At 39.2% G+C, this 25821-nt stretch overlaps 1 protein-coding gene across 1 annotated transcript in view; it reads right to left on the bottom strand.

The window, feature by feature from the left end:
- The window catches only part of LOC135475727 (protein virilizer homolog), a 45515-nt gene that overhangs the window by 6682 nt on the left and 13012 nt on the right, over positions 1–25821 (bottom strand). The window contains exons 16-37 of the mRNA XM_064755661.1: positions 24104–24163; positions 19306–19483; positions 18036–18133; positions 16973–17153; positions 15355–15472; positions 14651–14806; positions 13657–13800; positions 12582–12785; positions 12170–12255; positions 11631–11777; positions 11041–11136; positions 9603–9675; positions 9120–9256; positions 8280–8479; positions 7576–7797; positions 6865–6970; positions 6189–6263; positions 4121–4281; positions 3286–3547; positions 2463–2559; positions 967–1246; positions 407–468 (exon numbers count right to left, since the gene is read on the bottom strand). Of these exons, the coding sequence (XP_064611731.1) occupies positions 407–468; positions 967–1246; positions 2463–2559; positions 3286–3547; positions 4121–4281; positions 6189–6263; positions 6865–6970; positions 7576–7797; positions 8280–8479; positions 9120–9256; positions 9603–9675; positions 11041–11136; positions 11631–11777; positions 12170–12255; positions 12582–12785; positions 13657–13800; positions 14651–14806; positions 15355–15472; positions 16973–17153; positions 18036–18133; positions 19306–19483; positions 24104–24163 (3143 nt within the window). The remainder of the gene's footprint in view (positions 1–406; positions 469–966; positions 1247–2462; positions 2560–3285; positions 3548–4120; positions 4282–6188; positions 6264–6864; positions 6971–7575; positions 7798–8279; positions 8480–9119; positions 9257–9602; positions 9676–11040; positions 11137–11630; positions 11778–12169; positions 12256–12581; positions 12786–13656; positions 13801–14650; positions 14807–15354; positions 15473–16972; positions 17154–18035; positions 18134–19305; positions 19484–24103; positions 24164–25821) is intronic.

The raw sequence follows: 25821 nt of genomic DNA, 5'->3' as shown, positions 1-25821 counted from the left end.
CAACCAAGATGTGAAAAAATTCTCGTAATATCTTTTTGAAAAAATTAAAATGCATGTATTTGCAAACCGAGTCGAAAATTACAAACAGTCTACCCAAGCAAGTATTTGCACCTACATTAAGTTTGACTTGATTGTAAAGATTTACACAGGCTCGACTTAATTGTAATTTTAGGTTGTAAGTTACTACTAGTATAGTTTTCAATCCCTTCCTGCAAGAGGTGCTATTGTACATTAGAGCTACGATTGTGATCTCGGTGATTTTGTGTCACAAATACCTAATGGTACAAACTTTCAAGATGCTAAATCAACTGTTATGAGATCTAATGCTTAATGAATAAAAATTCAATATTTCTCTAATTTCATTAAATTTTTATCACTTGATAAAAAATGAGAGATCTGAACTCACCAAAAGGTCTCTTGCCACCACGGCCTCTACTGGTGTTGATGGTGTCCTGTTTTCTTCTCTCCCTGAAGAAAGAAGACATGTTTGTCAGCTTTTGATTTTGATTTGATTGCTGTTTAACACCAGAATTTCGCAGTCAAGTTTTATGGGTGGTGGAAACTGGATTATCTGAGATCATGGACAAATTTTCCACATCTGATGTAAAGAGGCCAAACTAGTGGAAGACCACTGGTCCTCAACAAATGTCACACTGAACAAACTGGGTGAGAGAGGAAGTGAAGTGAAAAATGTTACCACTGAGCCAGGTCCCTCTTGGGCTCATATCTGGGAAATCATTTTGAAGGTGGTTTACTCTTTTTCCCTCTAAAAGTGAATTTTGACAACAGAACTAACCTGCATTTCTTTCGTTGTTATCATATATGACTCCAAACATTTGGTATTTATTTCATTACTGTGTATTGATCTATATATACAACATGAAATGCCCAATATTGATTTCATTTATGTTGAAAATCTTTTCTCGTTTTTCTGAACTCTTGTTCCATACAATGCCATACTCGTACCTGAGTTTTCTGGGCCGTGTGACTTCCGTGTCTTCTATCACACAGGATGTGGCTCTCTTCAGCTCGCCCTCCAGGTCAAAATCGTGGCAGTAGCGGGAGCACAGGTCGAGAAAGTCTGACTTCACCATGTCAACGTCCTGCTCTAGGTCTTCTGTCACCGGATTGGCCAGCCAATATGTCGGACTCAGCCTATCATCATCCATGTCTGTCAGGACAAAGGTCGCTCTTGTTTCAAACTGTGTTGCCAGGTCATCAGCAGAAGGTAATTCAGGCTCCAGCACTGTACACAAAACACAAATATTTATGATGTATAAAAAAAAAAAAAAAGAAGAATTTGCCACCAGAAAAGGCCATCAGGCTTGGTGTTAATGATCAAACTACTGGGAATAATCTTATATCAGATTGGTACAGGAAGTAGTTCTCCAGTGTTGACATTAATAAACAATGAATCAGGGGGAATAACTCTGACAATTTTACACCGATGGGACTGGTTTTTCAACAGGCTCCTCTCAGCGTGCTGGTGGTAGAAAAACGCAAACAAAACATTGATTAATTTGGTAACTCTAAAGCAGTTCTGCAGACATAATGGTAATTCCAAAAAAGTTTATGTACATGTACTGACTGACATACATACATACATACAGACAGACAGACAGACAGACAGACAGACAGACAAACAGACAGACAAGCCAGACAACGATGCCATACCCTAATACAACTACCCTAATTCAACCTTTTCAACCACCTCTTTACCAATATTTGGTAAAGAGAAAGAGAAAGAGAAATATGGGGTGTAGTGAAATGATTTGCACAGTTTTATGAAGCTTGCATGAACCCAAGCTCTGCCAATGTTGGAGAAAAGCAGTAGAGGGACATATATGTCATAGAGATGCCTAGTAACTGTGATTTGAGCACGGTAAACTCACTCACATCAGGCCTTAACAAATCTCTCAGGATCAGTGCACTTCTTAATAACATCAGTTCAGATGTAGTCTTTGTATATGCATAAAGTCCAGTCAGAAATGTTTGTGGAGCTACCATACATGTACAGCAAGTGGGAATCCGTTAAAAAAACGAGGAAAGAAATAAGAAAACAGGTCAATGTATACATAACTGAAGTCTATGGTATATGTGGACATTGCAAGAAAGCCATGGTCTATCTCAGATATGTCCTATTTCCTAGGGGGCTTCCATGGCCGATGGATTAGTAAGCTAACATATTACAATGGCTCAGGAGACTGTCATTAGGGTGACGGCTGTGAGTTCAAGTCCAGCTCATGCTGGCTTCCTCTAAGGTTATCTGTGGGAAGGTCTTCCAGCAACCTGTGGACGGTTGTGGGTTTCTTCCAGGCCCTGTTCAGTTTCCTCACGCCATTAATGCTAGCTGCCATCATATACATGAAAACATTCCTGAGTGCACATGAAACATTTTCATTTCCCACTGACTGGATCTGACCGATCCATCATCTGACAATAACACAGAACATCTTTATTACCTGGTTTGGGCTCTTCATCTTTTTTACCTATGATCAGGATCAAACTAGAGATTGTTTCCTGCAAAGTCTGCAAGGCTTCCTCATCTTTACTGCATTCCTGCAAGTGGAGATTGAAACCACTCAACTTCACTGAACAGTGCCCTGAAAAGTGCTTCATTTGTTTCACAACACACTGCCATGCACGCTGTGGGAGAATAAGATTACATCTCACACATAGCTCTTCATTAGCCTGATAATAATGCTTCTGCCTGGCAAAATGCCATTGATGGAAACATGAAAAACTAGTGCATCTTTATACAGAAAAGACAATGAAATGCAGTATAGTTTAGTACATGAAGTTATTAACAGCTAAAAAGGGGGGTAAATACACTTTACATTAACGGACCTAAATGTATAGATTCTAAATTTGTGAGGTTATGAATGTATCTGACATCAACATCATATTCAATAATGTTTCACTGTAACCTAAAGGCAGTCAGATTGTAATCGGATACCGGCTGAGATCCGAAGTGGGACGTATTACACCATTTCAGTGACAGCGTGACGTCACAGTAGGTAGTCCAAATACATCACAGATAAAACCGAAGCACGCAACATGTTTCCCATCGCGCAACAAAGGACTTGTGACAGGCCAGTCCTAATTCACACTGGCGCCACCTTTTATGAGAGGAAAATCTGTCACAGAGATGAACTGATAAGTTCTACCACATTAAATTCCGCAAAAGGCATGATCTATGGGCACCTGCAGTTACCTTAATACTTGTAAAGTAAAACACGAAGATAAATGCACTGCACGCTGATCACTTCTTATTTGGACACTTACCACCAGGAGTTTGTCTAGCTCATTGAGGGGGTGATTCTTGGAGTCTTTCTCCCAAGCCAGTGCCTCTCGCAGCTCCTTATTGGTCAAGTGTTGTATCCTCGTTTGTGGTTGGTTGTCGTCGGGGGCATCAGGTATCACCAGTAACCGTAGCAACTCAATAATGGTGGACAGTGTAGACAGAATATCAGAGCTGTCCTTACTGAATGTGTTGCTGATCCTCATTATCAGATTGTACAAAGAAAAACGACTTTTCTCCAAGGCACTGAAAAGTTACACCAAGTAATGGCTGAATAGTAACTGAGCATGATGTGGACAGTACATCAGTGACAGGCATGTACAGGATGTGTGGCATAGCTTAGTCAGTGAGAAGCCAGATTCCTCACCATGAGGCATCAGATTCCAATACACAACAATCAAGACTGAAGCCAATATCAGGCCAAACTTTGAATAGTCTTCACTTCATGTTACCAGTCTCAGACGAAAGTTTCCCTTCGACTAACTAGTGTACACATACCCACATGTAAAATTTTTTCTGCCCAACTGGTTTAAAATTCAAGGTTAAACTTTCCCACAAGTAAATCTTCCTCAGCAAAATGCCAGGTATGTCAAGAATCAGACACATTTGTCTTCAGAAATGTCCCAAAAAGCAATATTGTGACCATTTCGTAACAGTTGTACCACAGTTCCTTATCTTTTCTGACCATATTTTGATGATTATATGTAGCATGGTATAGAAATACAACATTCACTTGTGACCATACACTGTAGTAGGACTTTTGAAATCACATGGCATGGTAATGCAAAATCAAGCAGCAAATATTAAGTCTGAACTTACCACTTGAGGTAATAGAAGCCATAATCATGATCTGTGAGCATGACGAGGGTCCTGAGGCAGGGGTGGATAGAGGCGTAGGAGTTGTCAGCGTTTCCTACATGTTCTAACAAAGCCAGGGCAATGGCCGTCATAGACTCCTTGTCAGGCAAGGCATTCGCCAGCTGAAATCCACAGAAATCAAACAGTTCATCAGGGCATGCTTATGTAACAGTGACACTACATAAAGGTCTGTCAGAATGACACAGACCATGGGGTGAATTTGTCTGATAAGAAAAATATGAACATAACTTTGCACAGATCTGTACTATAAAACACACACACTTAAAATACTTTGCAGTTGATTATAACTTAAGGTATAAAAAATAAAGGAAATGAAAGGCAGTCCTACAAAAATGCAAGTTTATGTACAAAACAAGTTATTTTGGGGTAATAAAATTCCCTCACAGCTTTTTTTTTTATAAATAATTAAAATCTTAACTAAATATTCCCATTGAAATCAAGTATCAGAATGGGAAAGGAGCTTTAAGACACAAATCAACAGCAAGGATTCCTCAAGCAGTTTTAGGTGTATGTATGAGGTTTCCTGATCTTGTACTGTGGTGTTCCCGGCAGCTGACATCATGGTGATGCATGCATGTGTCAAGTTACCTGATCTTGTACTGTGGTGTTTCCATCAGCTGACATCATGGTGTTGTGCGTATGTGTGAGGTTACCTGATCTTGTACTGTGGTGTTCCCATCAGCTGACATTATGGTGATGCGTGCATGTGTCAAGTTACCTGATCTTGTACTGCGGTGTTTCCATCAGCTGACATCATGGTGATGCATGCATGTGTCAAGTTACCTGATCTTGTACTGTGGTGTTTCCATCAGCTGACATCATGGTGTTGTGCGTATGTGTGAGGTTACCTGATCTTGTACTGTGGTGTTCCCATCAGCTGACATTATGGTGATGCGTGCATGTGTCAAGTTACCTGATCTTGTACTGCGGTGTTTCCATCAGCTGACATCATGGTGATGCGTGCATGTGTCAAGTTACCTGATCTTGTGCTGTTGTGTTCCCATCAGTTCACATCATGGTGTTGTCTATGTGTGAGGTTACCTGATCTTGTACTGTGGTGTTCCCATCAGCTGACATCATGGTGATGTGTGCATGTGTGAGGTTACCTGATCTTGTACTGTGGTGTTCCCATCAGCTGATATCATGGTGTTATGTGCTTGTATGAGGTTACCTGATCTTGTACTGTGGTGTTCCCATCAGCTGACATCATGGTGTTGTGTATGTGTGAGGTTACCTGATCTTGTATTGTGGTGTTCCCATCAGCTGACATCATGGTGATGCATGCATGTGTCGAGTTAACTGATCTTGTACTGTGGTGTTCCCATCATCTGACATCATGGTGTTGTGCCTATGTGTGAGGTTACCTGATCTTGTACTGTGGTGTTCCCATCAGCTGACATTATGGTGATGCGTGCATGTGTCAAATTACCTGATCTTGTACTGTGGTGTTTCCATCAGCTGATATCATGGTGTTGCGTGCATGTGTCAAGTTACCTGATCTTGTACTGTGGTGTTCCCATCAGCTGACATCATGGTGTTGTGTATGTATGAGGTTACCTGATCTTGTACCGCGGTGTTCCCATCAGCTGACATCATGGTAATGTGTGCATGTGTCAAGTTACCTGATCTTGTACTGTGGTGTTCCCATCATCTGACATCATGGTGTTGTGCCTATGTGTGAGGTTACCTGATCTTGTACCATGGTGTTCCCATCAGCTGACATTATGGTGATGCGTGCATGTGTCAAATTACCTGATCTTGTACTGTGGTGTTTCCATCAGCTGATATCATGGTGTTGCGTGCATGTGTCAAGTTACCTGATCTTGTACTGTGGTGTTCCCATCAGCTGACATCATGGTGTTGTGTATGTATGAGGTTACCTGATCTTGTACCGTGGTGTTCCCATCAGCTGACATCATGGTAATGTGTGCATGTGTCAAGTTACCTGATCTTGTACTGTGGTGTTCCAATCAGCTGACATCATGGTGTTGTGTATGTGTGAGGTTACCTGATCTTGTACTGTGGTGTTCCCATCAGCTGACATCATGGTCACTTCTACATCACACAAGTTCTGGATCAGCGACTGAAACCACAACATTCATGTATGAACTACTTTAACAAGAGTTTAGCCACTGAAAAAAGGCAATCTAAGCTGTATAGCTTAATGTTCAGTCCCCAGCTTAATGTTCAGTCCCCAGCTTAATGTTCAGTTCCCAGCTTAATGTTCAGTCCCTGGAGGATGCACATGTTGTTGTTACAATATCACAGATATCACAGAGTACAGATATATTCATTATGTCATGCTTGTGCACACAGTACTTCAATCTGTCCCTACATACATGTACTTTTCAGCAAGTATTGAAAAAATTTTAGTCTCCCACTTCTGAATACACATATATGAAGAGTACCATAGCTGTCAACCCAGAAAAAAGCACACTCCTGGGCAAATTCCTGGTTTTTGTGTATATGTAACGGTAATTTTATAAAAGCTTTTGCTGGCAATTACATGTACACATGTTGTTATTTTGTCATTAATAAAGATGAAAAAATCGTAAAACATTTTTGTATCAAATAAAGGAAATAAAATAAAAGGCGAAAACGTGATTTTTAGTTAAAAAACGTGAGACTCATGTCCAAAAACCTGACAGTTGACAGGTGCTGAATATGGACACGCATGCACTTACCACAACACACTCCTGGGAATGTATATGAGAAGAACGGGGTGATGCTGTGGTCAAAAGATGCAAGAGTTGAGTCAGGAAGACGGCATACTTGTCATCATCTTTACTTCTGTAAAACATGCAGAAGATCATTATACTTCATGGCACTGTACATGCCAAACAGGAAGTATCTTTCTTTGTGGAATACCACAAGTTTTGTAAGACGCAGTCTCTCACTTAAAATAAACCATTGGTTTCTAAATTTAAAAAAAAATATAAGTGCATATAGTGCAGCGGCAGAAGAATCTGAAAATCTGATTTTACTGTGGCGAAAACAGATACATGTACATGTATATTCTATTTTACAGGACCTTTACAACAACAACGCCATATTACTTTTAAATAATGCTTTAATCAGTTTGAAGAGGCACCCACAGTCACCAAACTACTAATGAATACCCTGTTATTCATCACTGTTCTGAACTTATATACATATTCCTGGATGAGCTGACTGACTACAATTCAAACAACTGATATCCATTTTTGACATGTTATCTGTCTTGACATGTTGAACTTACTCCCACAGAGGCAGTACAATGATTACTCTGACAAGTAATCTATTACTGATGATGATCAATTACTAGTTTGAACTGCTTACTCCCAGAGTTGTTGTAGGATTTATACGATTCTGACATGTCATCTATTATTATTCATTGATTACTGGTTTACACTTACTCTCTGACAAGCTGCAGGAAGGAGGCTTTGATTGGTGGCTGTGAGGAGAGGTTGGCCAGTAGGTCGAGGATCTGGGTGGTTTGGGTGGAAGCAGGCCGTGGAGGCGGAGCAACATCATTGGGAGGCGTAGCCTCCTTCTCCTTCATTTCCACATCCCGAGGATCTGCATTCACCTCATCATCTGGGAGCGCCATACTCTCCATTACTACATCAACTATACACCTAAAGTTAGAATAATTGTTTTTACATTTCATATTAAATTTTTTCTTATTCAACTGATTGTCACCTCCCATTTTAACTAACTATATTTTTCCAGCCAACTTTTTCTAAAATCTTTGTACATTTTGGGACCATCTGCTAATCGTACCTAGCATACTCACATAAGGAATCCATCCACATATACTTATAATAATACAAGTTCTTACACCTGGCCAAAAAATCATCATCAAAACATTCTGACCATGTAAAATGATGAATATGATGAACAAATGTAACATTGTCTACACTTGTTTGATTTGTTTGTTTGATTGGTGTTTTACGCCGTACTCAAGAATATTTCACTTATACGATGGCGGCAAGCATTATGCTGGGAGGAAACCGGGCACAGCCCGAGGGAAGCCCACAACCATCCGCAGGTTGCTGGCAGACCTTCCCACTTACGGCCCATTGCCTATGCCTGTATCCTTGAGATGTTATATAATTACCTCACAATCATGGCCGCAGTGGGTGCAGCCAGGTCAGCCAACTGCAGACATACGCGGCGCAGAATCTGCTGCAGGGGCTGACAGGTGGATCCAGCGATGATTCGCAGCACTTCTAGCAGATGACTGGTCAGAGGGTGAAGGTGGGCACTCCACAGTTTACGACTGTTCACTACCAACATCTTCTCTTCATCAGTTAGCCTCTGAAACCAGCATGTGTATGTACAATAGACAGAGGGTGAGAAAGGCAAACAAACTGCATAAAGCTGTAGAATGTTTGATGATCACAGTATTTTATTCTTCTTTGTTTGCTGTGTCTCCTCAATTTCACTGTTTTAAAATACATTGCATTCTATATGACAAGACAGCTAACAAATGAATGAGTGGCAAAGGTGAAAAACAAAGCACTTCACAGATAACCCAAAATTAAATACAAATACAAACTTAAGTGTTAACATCTTAACACTAGGTTAGTGGGTACCTGTCTGTGAAATATCAATTAGACGTACAAATCTCAATGTAGACATTACATGATGTAACTCAAGAGTTAGGAATATGTCCTAACTTTATAAATTCTACCATAGTAGAACTGCGCATGGTCGTGGGTTTCCCCGACAGTCTGCCTTATTTCCTCCCACCATATTTGGAAAACTAAAATGTATTGCATGTATGAACTTCACAGAAATTATGAAATGACTGGTCCACATCAGTGTAACACTCCTTGAGTGAAAATTGTCCACAACATTTGTCGTTGAAATGGTAGAGGATTTAGGGCAGATTCACTTATCATTCTGTCTTCTCACTACCTCAATATGGCTGTAAAATCCTGCTAAAACTGCTTACCTCCCTTGTCTGTAGAGGTAGAGGAAGTGGCAACAGCTCTGAGATCATCAGTAGACCTCCGTAATAAGCATAAGGTGTAGTGACAGTGTATTTGAGGGCTTCTTTCACACACTGTGTCCACAAGCTCTGGCTTAAAGCTGAAAATCAGACCATGTTATCATCTCATTAGACCTCTCATCAACTACAAATAGAGAGGAAGGTAATCTTTATTTTATAAGTTTTAGGCTGCCTATTTAAGCTTTAGGAATTGTCCCAAAGCACATACTGTATTTTACCATTAGTTCAGCATTTTCCCAGGGACAGATTTTGCTTGATTTTGCTTGAGTCATCCACCTTACAGAGCCATTTCAAGCGTTTTCAGTGAAATTTGATTAATTTTCTGCCAAAATACTTGAGGATACATTTTACTACTCAAGTCAATTCCATGGAGATTGCAAAGAAAGCGGATTGTGTCCAGATGACAGAACTGGATACTATACATACCTTCATCTGACTGGGCCTGCTGCAGTGCTGGCTGTGTGTAAGCCAACAAACAGTCTATCACATCTCTTTGTACCTACAAGCACAAGAATGAATGCTTATATCAGGCACGGGTGAGTTACGATGACTTTATACTTTACACAGTGATAACAACCAATACATACAAAAACATTTCCAGTATTCACATGCACCTTTGTTTCTTTTCACAAACCAATGTGAGTGTATCACATTCTAGTACAAGGAAGACAACGCTAGACCAAATGTATGCAGCGATACAGTATCCCATATAAATTATAAAAAAGTATATCTTCTTATTTTAGAGAAATCAAAAGCACTGCCATGTTATTAATTTTAACCAATCAGACTTGAGTTATTTCTGAGACCTAAGAACAGAGCCGTTTCCATTATTGTCATGTGATCTATTCTGCCATTCAGCCTTACGAGTGTAGGGTATGAGTTTCTAGTTTCTCTATAAACATGACATATCCCACGGCCTCATAAGAATTCAACATTAAAAGCTGGTTACAAAGAGTTACATGTATAAACCATACGTGAACAAAATGGCTGTGGGACATTCAGTCTGTTTCCGGCTTCCGAAACAACTATTAACGTTATATTTATTTATTTATTTATTTACTTGATTGGTGTTTTACGTCGCACTCAAGAATATTTGACTTACACAACAGTGGCCAGCATTATGGCTAGAGGAAGCAGGCCAGAGCCTGTGGGAAACTATGATTATATTATTTACTGTCTTTTCTTTCAATCAAATCAGCAAAAATTAAATTGCAATATGAGTAAAAGTGGGAATGCGAGTGATTGGCGTTTAACGTCGTGCTTAACAATTTTTCAGTCATGTGATGACGAAATGTCCTTAGAGTGCATGTAGGTGTAATGTGCCTCCTTGTTGCAGGATGGATGTCCACCATTCTCTTATCTAGTGCTGCTTCACTGAGACGACTTACCGAAGGCAAGTAAGCTGCCCCGTTTGAGCCATTATACTGATACGGGTCAACCAGTCGTTGAACTATCCCCTTCATGCTGAACGCCAAGTGTGGAAGTTACAACTTCCTCTTTTAAGGTCATAGGTGTGACCTGACCCAGGATTAATCCTGGATCTACCGCTCTCGAAACGGGCTATCGAGGCCAGTCAGAGAATGAGTAAAATGTATCTGGAGTACTTTTTCACAAACATGACTGCAGTGAGGTTTATGGATAGAGGACACCAGGGAGGCTGAAGTAAAGACTTGTTTGTCCCACACGTCCAAAAACAGACACACACAGTAAAAATATAATCTCTCTACCATAATATGTAGTAAGGGATAAAAATAGTAAAATCAAATCTGCTCTTCCTTCAAAGAATTGAATGTCACAAGATCTATGAGAAAGTACCTATACATAAGAATCTTTGCGACAAACAGTGGAGAATCTAAGCACAAACCTTGGCAATGTCCTCTCCAAACACTCCTGCAACAGGCAGAGAACACAGCAGGGTGTGCAGCTCAAACAGAGTGGGCAGCGCAGTGAGGTCCTTGAACTGAGAAACAAACCATGATACCTTTGAGAGATTTGTTACTCAGACATGCCGACATACATAGGAAGACAGAAGGATACACAGAGCCAAGATTAGGTACTACAGGGTATCACCATAGAATTTTGCAAAAAATCACAGAGACACAAAATTTATAAACAATCTGAAAAATGTTGATGACTTCATTTTTTCAAAATAATTCACTGTTTATATATGAATAAAATGAAATGTGATATTCACAAATTTTTTATCTTTAACTGGCTTATCTGCACTTTAGAATACCTAATTGATTTCTTATTTCATTAGATTAATTATTCTAAACAGTCAAATAAAGACCAAACATTACTGGAATCAACACTGAGAACTGAAAAAACTCTAGACCTTGAGAAGACGTTGCTGAGGGGGTGTCGACACCTGCAATTAATGGTGTGGACATACACTGTGACAGTTTATGTAACATTGCACACATATGGTTATGTGAGCTATCCAATGACACTAACCTGAGATCCTCTAGCCATTATAACCTGGGACACGATGGCTTTCACCAATGAGAGAGCAGGACGGATAACACTTAGCAAATACAACATCTGATTGGTGGATTGAGGAACACCCTGCTGCCATGGACGCAACATCAGCTCTGTTAGTTTCTGAAAAAACATGCAGCTTTTAAAAATGCAAAGATCAAATAAATAAATAAAGAAATAAATTTTATTTATTTATTTATTTGATTGGTGTACTCAAGAAAAAATAAATACACAAATACAAATAATAATAATAATAATAATGTGACATGTCTGTATTCTGTCATTCACTATTGAATTATGGAAACCACAGTTGTTTTCCACAAGAAATTATTCGACTTCTGTAAACAGTGCAACATTCCTGATAGGAGTAAAAAAAATTTACTCCCGCTAACCTGCTCTTTTCTTTGTGTTTTAGCAGCTTTTTATTTTGTCTTCTTGGAAAGCTCAGGTCCATGTTAAATGTAATTACAAAAAACATAAAAGACGAGCACAAACTTGAAAACATGAAGATGTACCTGTAGTATATTGAGGAGGTCCGGTAGGCAATCCTTCCCATACAGTTCCACTATAACGTACAGGTACTTCAGCTCTTGTCGGGACTCTGCAACACAAGAACAGTAAAGATTACTTCAGAAAAATGACCACTTTACACAATGACCATCTAACAAAATATCCACCAATCAAACTCACCATGTAACAAAATGCACCACAACGAATAACAGAGTTACGATGATGTGAATCAAAGATTAATGTAGCCAGTTTCATAATTCACACAAAATTTTTCAACCCAGACTGAATAACATGTATATCACACTTTTATACGCATCAGTGCACTTTAAAGCTAAGTTTGAAGGACAGATTTTATGTGAATTGTTAAGTGTAATGGGCTGAGCAGTTCAGTTGGACAAAATATCACAAAATTCTCACCTTCCTGAAATGGATTTTCTACAGGAATTGCCAAATGTGTGAGAACTCTGAGGGTGGTCACCAGACCACGGGGCAGTTTGCTAATATCTTCATTGTACTGTTTTAGTAATTCTATCACAGGTTCTAGACCCTCATAACTATATACTGTGATTTTCTTGGTTGGGGCTAGCCAGTCCTGAAGCTCCAGGATCTTGCTGCTGACATCTGTAAGACAAAATCCCCACATGTACGGTTTTTATACCCAGAATTCATGCCAAGGGTACATGTAGGTGTGAAGAAAAATGAAAGATTAAACGACATTTCTTTTACTTTCAATGGAATAAGCTTACCTTCACTTGATAGAGGCAAATGGAAAAAACATACACGACTTCATGATGCCTAACAAAGGCAACTCGGTGCAACATTACAGTCATGTAACTACCATGGGGTCTACAGCACTGAATCCACCAGTTCAAATAAGATTTTCTGGTTTTAAATAAAATAGAAAGAAAGTACATATAACTCAAAATATAAATGTCATAGTTGTCAATCTATATTTCAGCTGCTTCACATGTATGTTTGGGTCTATCTAAATATTCTTATTTAGGGACATAGTATGTTTGTTAAAATCCCATTAACCCCCACCCCACCCCACCCCCGTCACCCTGTCTTCAAGTACATTGTATTTTTATTTCCACAGTATTTCCTGCAATTCCTCTTATACCAGTTTACTACATGTATTATGTAAATTCCTACTCAACCATTCCTGCCTTTCTGCTAACATACAATGCTTTGTTTTGTCATCAATACCTGTATACATTTTCAACTTACACTTCTGCAGGTATATAAGCCTATGTATTCTTTACTGTACGCATTTCCTGATGATGGCACAAACATAGTCGCCAAAATATTGATTAACAACTAAGACTTTAATATTTAGAGGTGCTTTCCTTCAATTCTAAAGGCCTGACTTAAAGAATCTTTCATTTATATGACAACAATTGGATTTGCCCACTGAGAAAACCAGACGGAGCCCCAGAAACACACAGAAGACTGTGAAGGATTGATCCATGTTTGTGTGTAGTTATTTTTATACCTTGGTCAGTGAGAGTGAGAAGCTTGGAGGAGTACTTCTCTAGTACGGAGACCTTCTCACAGTTCTTGATGATGAGGAGGAGGAGTTCTGCAGTGTAACCGGCACACACAGACTTCTTCAGTCGACAGTCCCTCTCATCGCTTCCTACAAACAATACACACACAAACCAACGCTATATTTATCTGAATGATGATTCACTCCACTGAACATTTGTGTAACATCTTCACTACACCTTAGTTCCACGTCCAAATCATGTTATTTCAGGAATTAAAACATTTGGAAATCTGGAAACACAGCTGAACAACCCAAAGTGTAAAGTTTTTTTTTACAGAGACAAAACGCCTCATCTACCAAGAAGTTTTGTGTAATCATCACTAGTTTGTACAGGAACCACTGGATTATCTTCATTTCTTGCTAAATCAGTTTGATTTCCTATTCACAAATTTTCATGTTTCTAATATCTTTCACTGTATGTTTCATAACTTCGTCATAAGTTTCTAACTACTGTTATCTTTTAGATCACAATGTTCAACTGTACAGGTATTAAAGATTTACTCGTGTCAAGATCTGTATATGTTAAAAGCAGGGTAAAATAGCATGGATTGAGACAGTCTGAACTGCTTTCCAAAGTTGGAAAAACAATTACACCGTATTAAAACCGCTCTCGTTAGTATTGGAGGAAAGCATGCAGACAAATGTTTTCTGACGTTTTAAATTTTGCATGGTGAGACGTCATGCAAGAAACCTGAAGATTTTGTTTTTGTGGACTCTTATAGGGGTTAAATAGTGTTATTCTACGTAAATTCTTTGAACCCTGGTGTTAGCTCTGTTCCATAGGGTATCCTTCATATCAGTTTAATAATTCTGCTCAGTGTCTCTTAGGACTGAAATAGCGCATTAAGTTTCCACGTAAACAGACTTACAGGTATAAAGTGTCCTCGTACAAGAGAATCCCCACAGGTACATGTATTACACCTGCCCCATCACAGCTTACCTGAGGTCTCTATGAAGGGCAGAAGCAAGCCTAAGTTGTCCTCCAAACTGAACACATGCACCACAGCGTCCTGACCCAGAGGACTGAAGGTCATCGTGTACAGGCTATGCAAGATCCCCAGGGGTTCGGCGTCATCTATATCCTTTTCTGAGCTACCTGAAAACAAGAAGACATCAGCCATCCTGATTTACAAAAAAACTTATGACAAATTTATGAAGACTTCTGAAGCTTGGTGAACGTGATCCTAGATTTATTACAGCTGCGTTTTACTTTCATGCCAATGGGGAACTCCTAAAGCTCCTTTATTACTTCACATTCACTGGTGAATGTGTGCTTGTAAAACCTATATGAAGTACACAAGCACTGGAACGTCACAGGAGAAAACGATGCATTCTACTGTCATTTGGACAGTCTGTGTAGCTCGTTCCCTAGTCTCCCATTTCACGAACACCACCAACTCGTACATGCAGCAACCAAGGCAACAACATGTCTAGTGCCATAAGGCAACGTCATTTATGAGGACGGTTACGAAAAACTGATTTACAAAGTTTTGTGAAAGTAGACCCAGACTTTTTTGAACTGCACTAAATAGATTATGATGAAATGTAGAAAAAATGATCAAATAAGACAAGCCACAAAAGGACATGCATATAACTCTATACACCTGAGATTGAGAATCACAAGAGGAACAGAGCAAAACTTACCTTTTTGGTTGTAATGCCTGAGTTGGTCAATATACTGTAGAGTCTGTAGATAATAGATGAGCTCCATCCCTAACTGCTGGGTGGGTATGTCCTCAGCACTCTCCTCCCGGCTGAAATCCTGCCAACACAGACACCACAGAGTGAGCTTTATCCAGTTGTCATGGAGAGATCCAACAGTTGACCTGGACAGATCCCCCAGTTGTCATGGAGAGATCATCCAGTTGTCCTGGACAGATCCCCCAGTTGTCATGGAGAGATCATCCAGTTGTCCTGGACAGATCCCCCAGTTGTCATGGAGAGATCATCCAGTTGTCATGGAGAGATCATCCAGTTGTCATGGACAGATCCCCCAGTTGTCATGGATAGATACCCCACTTGTCATGGATAGATACCCCACTTGTCATGGATAGATACCCCAGTTGTCATGGAGAGATCATCCAGTTGTTATGGAGAGATAACAGAGTTGTCATGGACAGATCCCCCAGTTGTCATGGAGAGATCATCCAGTTGTCATGGAGAGATCACCCAGTTGTCATGGATAGATACCCCAGTTGTCATGGAGAGATCACCCAGTTGTCATGGATAGATACCCCAGTTGTCATGGAGAGATAACAGAGTTGTCATGGACAGATCCCCCAGTTGTCATGGATAGATACCCCAGTTGTCATGGATAGATACCCCAGTTGTCATGGAGAGATCATCCAGTTGTTATGGAGAGATAACAGAGTTGTCATGGACAGATCCCCCAGCTGTCATGGAGAGATTGCCCATTTGTTTGTGATATAGAGATTCCCATTTGTTGGGATAATGAGCTATATAAAATCGATTTGCTGTGATGTTGCACTCTGGCAGAAACTTTGATTGTGATATACATGTGAAGAATTATATTACCCACTTGTTGTGACGCATTTACAGATTATGTATTCTATTGTATGTGTATACCTAGAGGTTACACTTTTGCTGTCGGTGATGTCAAAACTGAAATTTCAACGCCTGCATGCCTCATAGTGGAAAATTATATTTACATATTAATTTATCATTACGTTGATTTAATGCCACTTCAATACACATTAATTACAAAATATCAAAACATAAGATTAGTGTTGATCAATAAAACGTTCCTAAATTATGAACAACAATACCTAAACAAACACTCTGGAATTATTGTGGAAGCAATACATGTCCCTCTGATCCAGTAGCATATTAGATAGATGTATGTCCATAATGGGAAAAAAATGGCCATAATTTTGATGAAAATTGACAAAATGTCTCAAAACTCAAACTTGGTCATTATAAACTTGTCTCTGTGATGCGAGATACCCAGATTCAATATAGAATAACCAAATATTTTTGAAAACAGATTCTATCTAAGTCTAAAACAGGACAAAAACAACCATAATTTTAGTGAAAATTGATGAAACATTCTTTAGTTAGACCCTGATTTGTAACTCGTCATAGTGAAGCTATGTACATGTACCAAGTTTCAATTTAATTGAAGGACCATCTTGAAAAAAGTCTGTAAAACTGATTTCTGAAGGACTGGCAGACTGGCCATCTGAACAAACCTGGTAAAATATTAAATAAAGAGTGACAATCTTCACTGTACAAATATACATACTGCTGTTTGGGTGAGGGATCGGATGATACCATTGGTAGTTTCTGGTCGTGAACTTAGGAAGAGCAATCCATTCTGTGTCTCCAGGAACTGCTGGAATAGGTCCTTGATGGCCGAGAAGAGGCTGGGGTGATTAAATGTGGCCGGAGAAGACATCAGTATGAACAGGCACTCCAGCAGGCGGCTGAAACAAGACGTGAACAACGTAACAGACGTCCTTGATGTTAGAGAACAGGATAGGGGGAAAGAACATAGCTGGAGAAGACATCAGTATGAACAGGCACTCCAGCAGGCAGCTGAAACAAGCAGTGAAAAACATAACAGACGTCCTTGACGGCAGAGAACAGAATAGGGGAAAGAACATAGCTGGAGAAGACATCAGTATGAACAAGCACACCAGCAGGCGGCTGAGCAAGCAGTGAACAACATAACAGATGTCCTTGAAGGCAGAGAACAGGATAGGGGGGAAAGAACATAGCTGGAGAAGACATCAGTATGAACAGGCACTCCAGCAGGTGGCTGAACAAGCAGTGAACAACATAACAGACAAGTCCTTGATGGCAGAGGAGAGTCTGGGGTGAGTGAACATGGCTGGAGAAAGACATCAGTGTGAACAGGCACTCCAGCTGGCAGGTGAAACAAGCAGTGAACAATATAACACATAGACAAGTCCTTGGGGTCTGGGGCGAGTGAATGTGGCTGGAGAAAGATATCAGTGTGAATAGGTGCTCCAGCTGGCAGCTGAAACAAGCAGTGAACAATGTGCCTGTAACACACAGACAAGTCTGTGACGTATTTGAGTGATATACAACTGTGACTTGTTTTCTTGTAACTTACTGTTGCTTTCAAACCCATTTTAGCTATATCACAACAGTGTCTGCCTGTAACAGGCCAGTCCCAACATTTGCATCCTTGCGGTGCTGCCTCAGTGGATTGTTCACCCAGTCAAGACATCCAACATGGCACAGTACACAGACACCAGACTGCATTACGTTTTCTGCTGTGTACCAGTGACACTTCAAGGGTAAAGTATAAAGGTGGGTAAATGGAAAGCAACCGTACTCACCAGGCATGGAACATGTGGTACAGGTTGGAGTATGGGTCATACGGCGCATGGCTAACCTCAAACAAGCTAGTCCTGGGCAAGGCACGCTTGGGCTGGCCCTGTAACATGAATAATCACAAATAACACTCACAATATAAACAAGACTCTTCTGTACAGCTAAACTCGGGACTCAGAATACGTTTAATGTAAAACTAGTGAAATATACATTTGTCATCAAAATTAAAAACACACATTCAGAAGCACATAAGGGTGTTAAAATGATACTTTTGATGTATCATTTTATACTGATTAGATGAGTAATTAATCAAACTTCACAAAAAATCCTTAAGGTAGATGTATCAATCAGAATCAAGCAAAATAAATCACAAGAAAAATGTTAAACTTTTCCTAAAATACAGTACCCACGCACTTTTTACCTAATTCATCAGCAGTTTGCTAAATCCAGGGGGCTTGTTTTGCTGTTTTGACTGCCAGGGCAATGTATCTGTACAGTATGTGCCACCATGACAATGTATCTGTACAGTATGTGCCACCATGGCAATATATCTCTACAGTATGTGTCACCATGACAATGTATCTCTACAGTATGTGTCACCATGACAATGTATCTCTACAGTATGTCACCATGCCAATGTATCTCTACAGTATGTGTCACCAGGGCAATTTATCTCTACAGTATGTGTCATCATGACAATGTATTTCTACAGTATGTGTCACCATTACAATGTATCTCTACAGTATGTGTCACCATGGCAATGTATCTCTACAGTATGTGTCACCATGGCAATGTATCTCTACAGTATGTGTCACCATGGCAATGTATCTCTACAGTATGTGCCACCATGGCAATGTATCTCTACAGTATGTGCCACCATGACAATGTATCTGTACAGTATGTGCCACCATGGCAATGTATCTCTACAGTATGTGCCACCATGACAATGTATCTCTACAGTATGTGCCACCATGACAATATATCTGTACAGTATGTGCCACCATGACAATGTATCTCTACAGTATGCGCCACCTTGGCAATGTATCTCTACAGTATGTGCCACCATGACAATGTATCTCTACAGTATGTATCACCATGACAATGTATCTCTACAGTATGTGCCACCATGGCAATGTATCTCTAAATTATGTGCCACCATGACAATGTATCTCTACAGTATGTGTCACCATGACAATTGTATTTGATGTAAGTTAAAGTGAAACTGGGCCGTACATGTAGGTGTATATGAATGATCAGCAACACAGTCATACTTACAATCATATCTGGGGCTAGAACTAGGGCTTTGGTCACCTCCTCCAAACACATCGCCAGTGTCTCTACATCAGACTCATTAAGGTTGCCTCCCAGCCCAGACTCCATATCCATGTCTCCTCCATCTCCACCCTCACCGGGTTTAGACACTTCCTCCTCCGTCGACATGTTCTCCACAACACTGTAACAACAACTTGTATCATCAGCACTGGGAAATCTTCACAACGTCTGGCCCAGTCGTGCAAGTTAGTGAAGATCATTTAGACCTTTCTAGGTCTAACAGCAGCTTGCAGATGGTCGTGGGTTTCCTTCCACACCATAATCCTGTCCACCTTCGTATAAGTGAAATATTCTTGAGTACGGCATAAAACACCAATCAAATAATAAATAAACAGACCCTTCGGTCTTTTAGGTGTGAAGTACTTTTGAACAAACATTTTCACAGACTTCAGACCTGTTTACATACTTGACACTACTGTATTCCCTCAAATAAGTAAACAAATCAATAAAAACAAGAAGTTTATCTAGAATGCAGGGGTTAGCAAAAGGGTACGTATAAAAGGAAGCCGTGAAAAATTATTAGGAACACTAAGATCATTTAAAATACATGTAGCAGTTATGATGCAATTTATTTCAATAATTGACTATATTTTTCTGTTTTCAAAGGTGCACATTCTCATTCCTTAATAATTTACCGGTATCTAGTGCAATGTTTTGTTTTTTTCTTTTTAACAGTTTTCTGCCAGAAAAATCAGATATGTTAACAAGTTAATCAAAGAGGACTACAACAAAACCCTTAGACTAAAATTAGAGAGAAAAACAGATGAATGGTGCTACACAGACCTTGTATCTTGCATTTCACAAACCATAACATTTCACTTTTTAATAGCTATTTCATATGAAAACCATATAAGATATAAAGGTAAAATAATCACCTGGGAACAAAGAAATCTCAACCATTACTGGAGTAACGTAAATTGCACATGATAACCACCATGTTTTATAAAGCAGTTTTACAAAGAAGAGCGACTAGGCTCTAATGGGCAGTGTATTCCAATGCATGGCCCATGAAGTCTTTTGTACCAAATCAGCTTCCTGCTTACCTTGTTCCGCTATGGTCAGTTCTCAAGGTGCATGTAAAATACTGGGTCTGACCGAAATATCATTCATTGCTAAGTTAATTATTTAGCTCTTACTCTGACAGTTCCCAGTTTATTGATTACAGAAAGGTGATTTCATATTTATTTGGAAGGTAATGGAAGGTTTTGAAGGGTATTTACATCCTACAAGTAAAATATCAGTTTCAGTAATATTTTACTAGCCTTATTTTCTTGTAAAATTGCCCTATTGGGGGAAAAGTTTTAAAAGGAAGTCCAGTAATCATGTTAAAATACCAAATCAAAGAAAAGAAACCATTCAGCTGATCTGATCCATATTAAGCTCTGACTGAGACCGAATTGTCCACAAAAGTCACTGCAGGTCTACTAATACTTTTGTGTAACGCATTTGTTTCCGATAAACCATGCTGATGGAAAAAAATGACTAATGAAAGAATCTCCAACCCAACTTCTGTGATATCAGAATCTACATATAATACAGGTCTACTCAACAGTTAAGGCCTACAATTACCAAATGTTTACACACATGTACATGATAAGCTTAAAACTATAATAAGAGAACTGCAAAGGTTTTGCACACCGTTTTGCGTTAATTTTGTAAATTTGGTCTTAGAAACACTCAGACATGTTAAGCATGAAAATGGGGACAGTGTAACCTGTTTATAAATTGCAAGTGCATTTTAAAAATTAAAAAAAAAAAAAAATTAACAATATGCAAAACGTTTTGCTGAAAACAGAAAAAAAGACATCCGCCGCATTCCTCTGATGAAAGATGATCTTCAGGGAGGATATTTTATGGCATAACTGAAAGCTTTGGCGTTCACGGTGATTATGAGAATACGTCACTAGGCTGGCCAGTCCTACTTACCAGTATGAGCACCTAGTTGTGTACACACCATGTAACATTTACTTAAACCATTGTACATTATCCAACAAATGTTTTCTCTCTTTTCTTTGTGTCATAAAGACAGTTACAAACACTACAGTTCTACTTAGGCTGATACAGATAGTGTCACACAGACAGTTACCGACAATAGGTCACTACAGTTCTCAGTGTGCTGATACAGATAGTGTCACACAGAAAGTTACTGACAACAGGTCACTACAGTTCTCAAGGGGTTGATATAGATAGTGTCAAACAGACAGTTACCAACAATAGGTCACTACAGTTCTCAGTGTGCTGATACAGATAGTGTCAAACAGACAGTTACTGACAACAGGTCACTACAGTTCTCAAGGGGTTGATACAGATAGTGTCAAACAGACAGTTACCAACAATAGGTCACTACAGTTTTCAGTGTGCTGATACAGATAGTGTCAAACAGACAGTTACTGACAACAGGTCACTACAGTTCTCAAGGGGTTGATACAGATAGTGTCAAACAGACAGTTACCAACAATAGGTCACTACAGTTCTCAGTGTGCTGATACAGATAGTGTCACACAGAAAGTTACTGACAACAGGTCACTACAGTTCTCAGGGGGTTGATACAGATAGTGTCACACAGACAGTTACTGACAATAGGTCACTACAGTTCTCAGTGTGCTGATACAGATAGTGTCACACAGACAGTTACTGACATTGGGTCACTAAGTTCTCAGTGTGCTGATACAGATAGTGTCACACAGACAGTTACTGACAATGGGTCACTAAGTTCTCAGTGGGTTGATACAGATAGTGTCACACAGACAGTTACTGACAATAGGTCACTACAGTTTTCAGTGGGTTGATGCAGATAGTGTCACACAGACAGTTACCGACAATAGGTTACTATAGTTTTCAGTGGGTTGATACAGATAATGTCACACAGACAGTTACCGTCATTAGGCCACTACAGTTCTCAGTGGGTTGATACAGATAGCGTCACACATACAGCTACAGACACTAGATCAGTAAAGTTCTCAGTGGGTTGATACAGACAGTGCTACACAGACAGCTAGACCCTAGATCACTACAGTTTTCAGAGGGTTGATACACATGCCAACAATAGGAGACTTCAGATGAAAAACACAGTGGATGCTGGTAATGGTTGAAAGCACCTTCGTAACTTACAGTTCATGTAGATGAAGCAAATACACCAGTGGTCAATATTTCACCATTCATTTGCAGCAATATACATGTATGTCTGAAGACATCATAACACCCGTTGCAGGCTTTCAATTGTGGAGAGTTTGTGGTTGTCATTAGTATGTGGTTTTAGCCACAAAACAGATCACATTCTGACCAATCCCAAATACCCACTTCCATTATATGACATGATCCAGTGACATCATGTACTAAGCACGACAGTGGAATGGACTTATCACTTCATATCACAGTACCTGATACATCAGCAGAGTTGTGGCACACAGATAATGTTGTGACTAAATTTGGACATGTAAGCATCAAAATTTTCTGGTCACTTTATTTTAATGGTCTGCTTTATTCTAAATTATACATGAACAGAAAGGAAGAAACTCAGGTCCCTCCTTAAATGAATGGCCCATAGTACACTTCAGTGAATGGCCCATGGTACACTTCAGTAAATGGCCCATGGTACACTTCAGTGAATGGTCCATGGTACACTTCAGTGAATGGCTCATGGTATACTTCAGTGAATGGCCCATGGTATACTTTAGTGAATGGCCCATGGTATACTTCAGTGAATGACCCATGGTATACTTCAGTGAATGGCCCACAGTACACTTCAGTGACTGGCCCATGGTACACATCAGTGAATGGCGTATGGTACACTTAAGTGAACGGTACACTATGCCTATGACACCATGTCACAAATCTGACTGACCAAATGACAGACAGACACTTTCAGACAGACAGAGTGACTTTAACAGGTGGGTCTTGAAAAGCACAAGATGTCTCAAATACACAAACACTGTATGTACATGTATTTAAAAAAAAAAATGAAAAACAGGAGGACAAAGAAAGGTTTCATCACTTTCTGTGTTTTTAAATGGTATTCTTCTGGAACAGTTTTCATAATTTAAGCGCAGCTTTTCAGCATAGTGTGAAGGCAGGGAAAAGTTCTACTTGTGAATACAAATATCCAATGTTATACAGTTTGGCTTAGAGGTTAATAAGGCTAATGGGATTAGAACAGATATCTAAATGTGTATCTTGGTTAGAACATCTTTGATTTAATGAAAGAATTTAATTACAGAACAAGGTAAACTATGAGTAATGTCTACTTAATCAGACACACACACTTTGCATGTTTTGGACATATAGAAAAAAATACATTGTGATTGAACTCAGACATCTGAATGACTTGCCATGTATATTTTACAAGTTATACTAAAGAATGCAAGATAGTAATTCTTTTAACACTTCAAAAATAAACATTATACTTGAACATTATACTTGTTAGAACAGTTTAAAATGAACGAGCTGTTGACTAAAATTATGTACCTAGAAATGTGATGACAAAACTCCAAAACAAAATTTAATACAAAAACAGTCTAGGTATCATACTTGTTTTTAATTTTAGCATTACTAATCAAACTAACTCAAAGATGGCATGTTTCTATAATATATGTTTTAAATGTATCACAGAACTATGAACATATAGACAGAGATACACGTTGGTTAGTCAGTTGGAAGCTGCTTATACTAAACATGTCACTACACATTCTACTCTAGTATGTGACAGTACTGAAGTGTTTCATGGACCAGTTCCTCATCTTACCTAGCCTTCTGTGTTGTATCTCGATGCTGATCATCTGAATTGGACATGTGCTTTACCACACTACACAAAAGAGTGAACAAAAGGGGGATAACAAACTATACAAAAAGCATGAACACTCAACCAGAGATCATGAACACTCAACTATACGTCATGAACACAACGGACTCCTTTCTCACATGTACAAGTGAAACCCACCAAAAGAAGAGAAGGGACAAAATTATGTATTAAAAGACATGGTTTGCCCATTGGTAGGTTAACAATTCTAATTCATGAGAAATCAGAAAGAGCTTTGTATTGGGTACGTCATAAGATGTCCTCTCTTGTATTTTTATACTCACCTGGAGAGACAAGGGCCTTATAACCCGTAATGTGGAGTTAATTTGTGTGAAAATAATACAAATGGATACAAAGGTCTTGTATTCAAGCCTTGTCTACAAATGCTTGTAGAAACTATCTTCCATTAAAGATAACAATTTTTAAATTGAACACAATAAATTCATTTTTTTTTTATTTCTATGATATGATGTATGAGTTACACAGCGTATAACACATCACAAACTGATGGGGTACACATACATTTCCCAGTGCAATTGCAATTTCAAGCTCATTTGACAAGTGTTCTCTTGAAATAAGTGGGTATTTTTTTACCAGTTTGCCAAATAAACACCATGACAGGGGTAAGAATGGACAACAGGCTACATAGCCCATTCTCTTCTCCTGGGAGCTGGTTTCAGGAAGCTCACTTAGTGTTAACTTAAGTTGCTCTTAGCTGTGTGCACAACATATGCTTCTTGAAACCAGCCCCTCACTGTTAAAGCAGCAAGTCAGTAGTGTCACCAGGAATGGTGAGTCAGACACTGGGATGGCAAAAAACACACTACCTCACACACATTTTGCCATCTTTAGCACTTCTTAACTAAATTCAGAACTTTTTCCTTCTAAGAAAAGAGGATTTCTTCCACAAAAGAGACAATATTATATGCCAGATGTCAGGTTACTGCTGTTACAACTGTATGTGTATAGATACAAGCAATATGAAACACTGTCATAGTACAAAAATGTGACCGAAGGTAAATTTACAGTAAGCATGCATTCTTATAGTGAGTTTTAAATCAAGAAAATATGGTCTCTGGCAGGATTTTTCAGGAAATTTTCTTTTTAATTTCCAATTTAGGCAGGTGGGCAAACATGATCATGTAATCAGTGACCATGAATCCGTAAAGCACAAGGTGTTTCATTTCATTGCTTAACTGATATTTCTCCATAACACAAGACACACTTTTTAAGAATCGAATCTGAAATTTCATGATCTCTCTATTCTGGCAAATTCAAAATCACATTTAATGGCTTTACAAGATATCTGCAGGTTGTAACACCCCCTGCTACAGATTGACATTCTATCACAAATGCTCACACTACCTTCCATGGCATACACATGTACTGACTACTTCACATGCATGTTTACCTTATACAGCTTTTCCACAATAAATATTCCAAAAAAGCGTGCACAACACAAGCCTTGTGGCTTCCAATTTTACCCTGTGCTAGTTTTAAAACAAGGTTGGGGTCGTGGAATGGTCACTCCCACCACAACGCTGGCCGTTGTCTTAAAGGGGAAATATTCTTGAGTACGGTGTAAAACACCATCAAATAAATAATTAAACAAGGTTGGTATTTTATTGGTTATAGAGATGTCATTTGGGCAACTTAAGCTTTAA

Source organism: Liolophura sinensis, chromosome 9, assembly GCF_032854445.1.
Source record: "Liolophura sinensis isolate JHLJ2023 chromosome 9, CUHK_Ljap_v2, whole genome shotgun sequence".
Lineage (NCBI taxonomy): Eukaryota > Metazoa > Mollusca > Polyplacophora > Chitonida > Chitonidae > Liolophura > Liolophura sinensis.
Note: the sequence above shows the minus strand (reverse complement) of the source record. Positions and strands in the feature narration are given on the sequence as shown.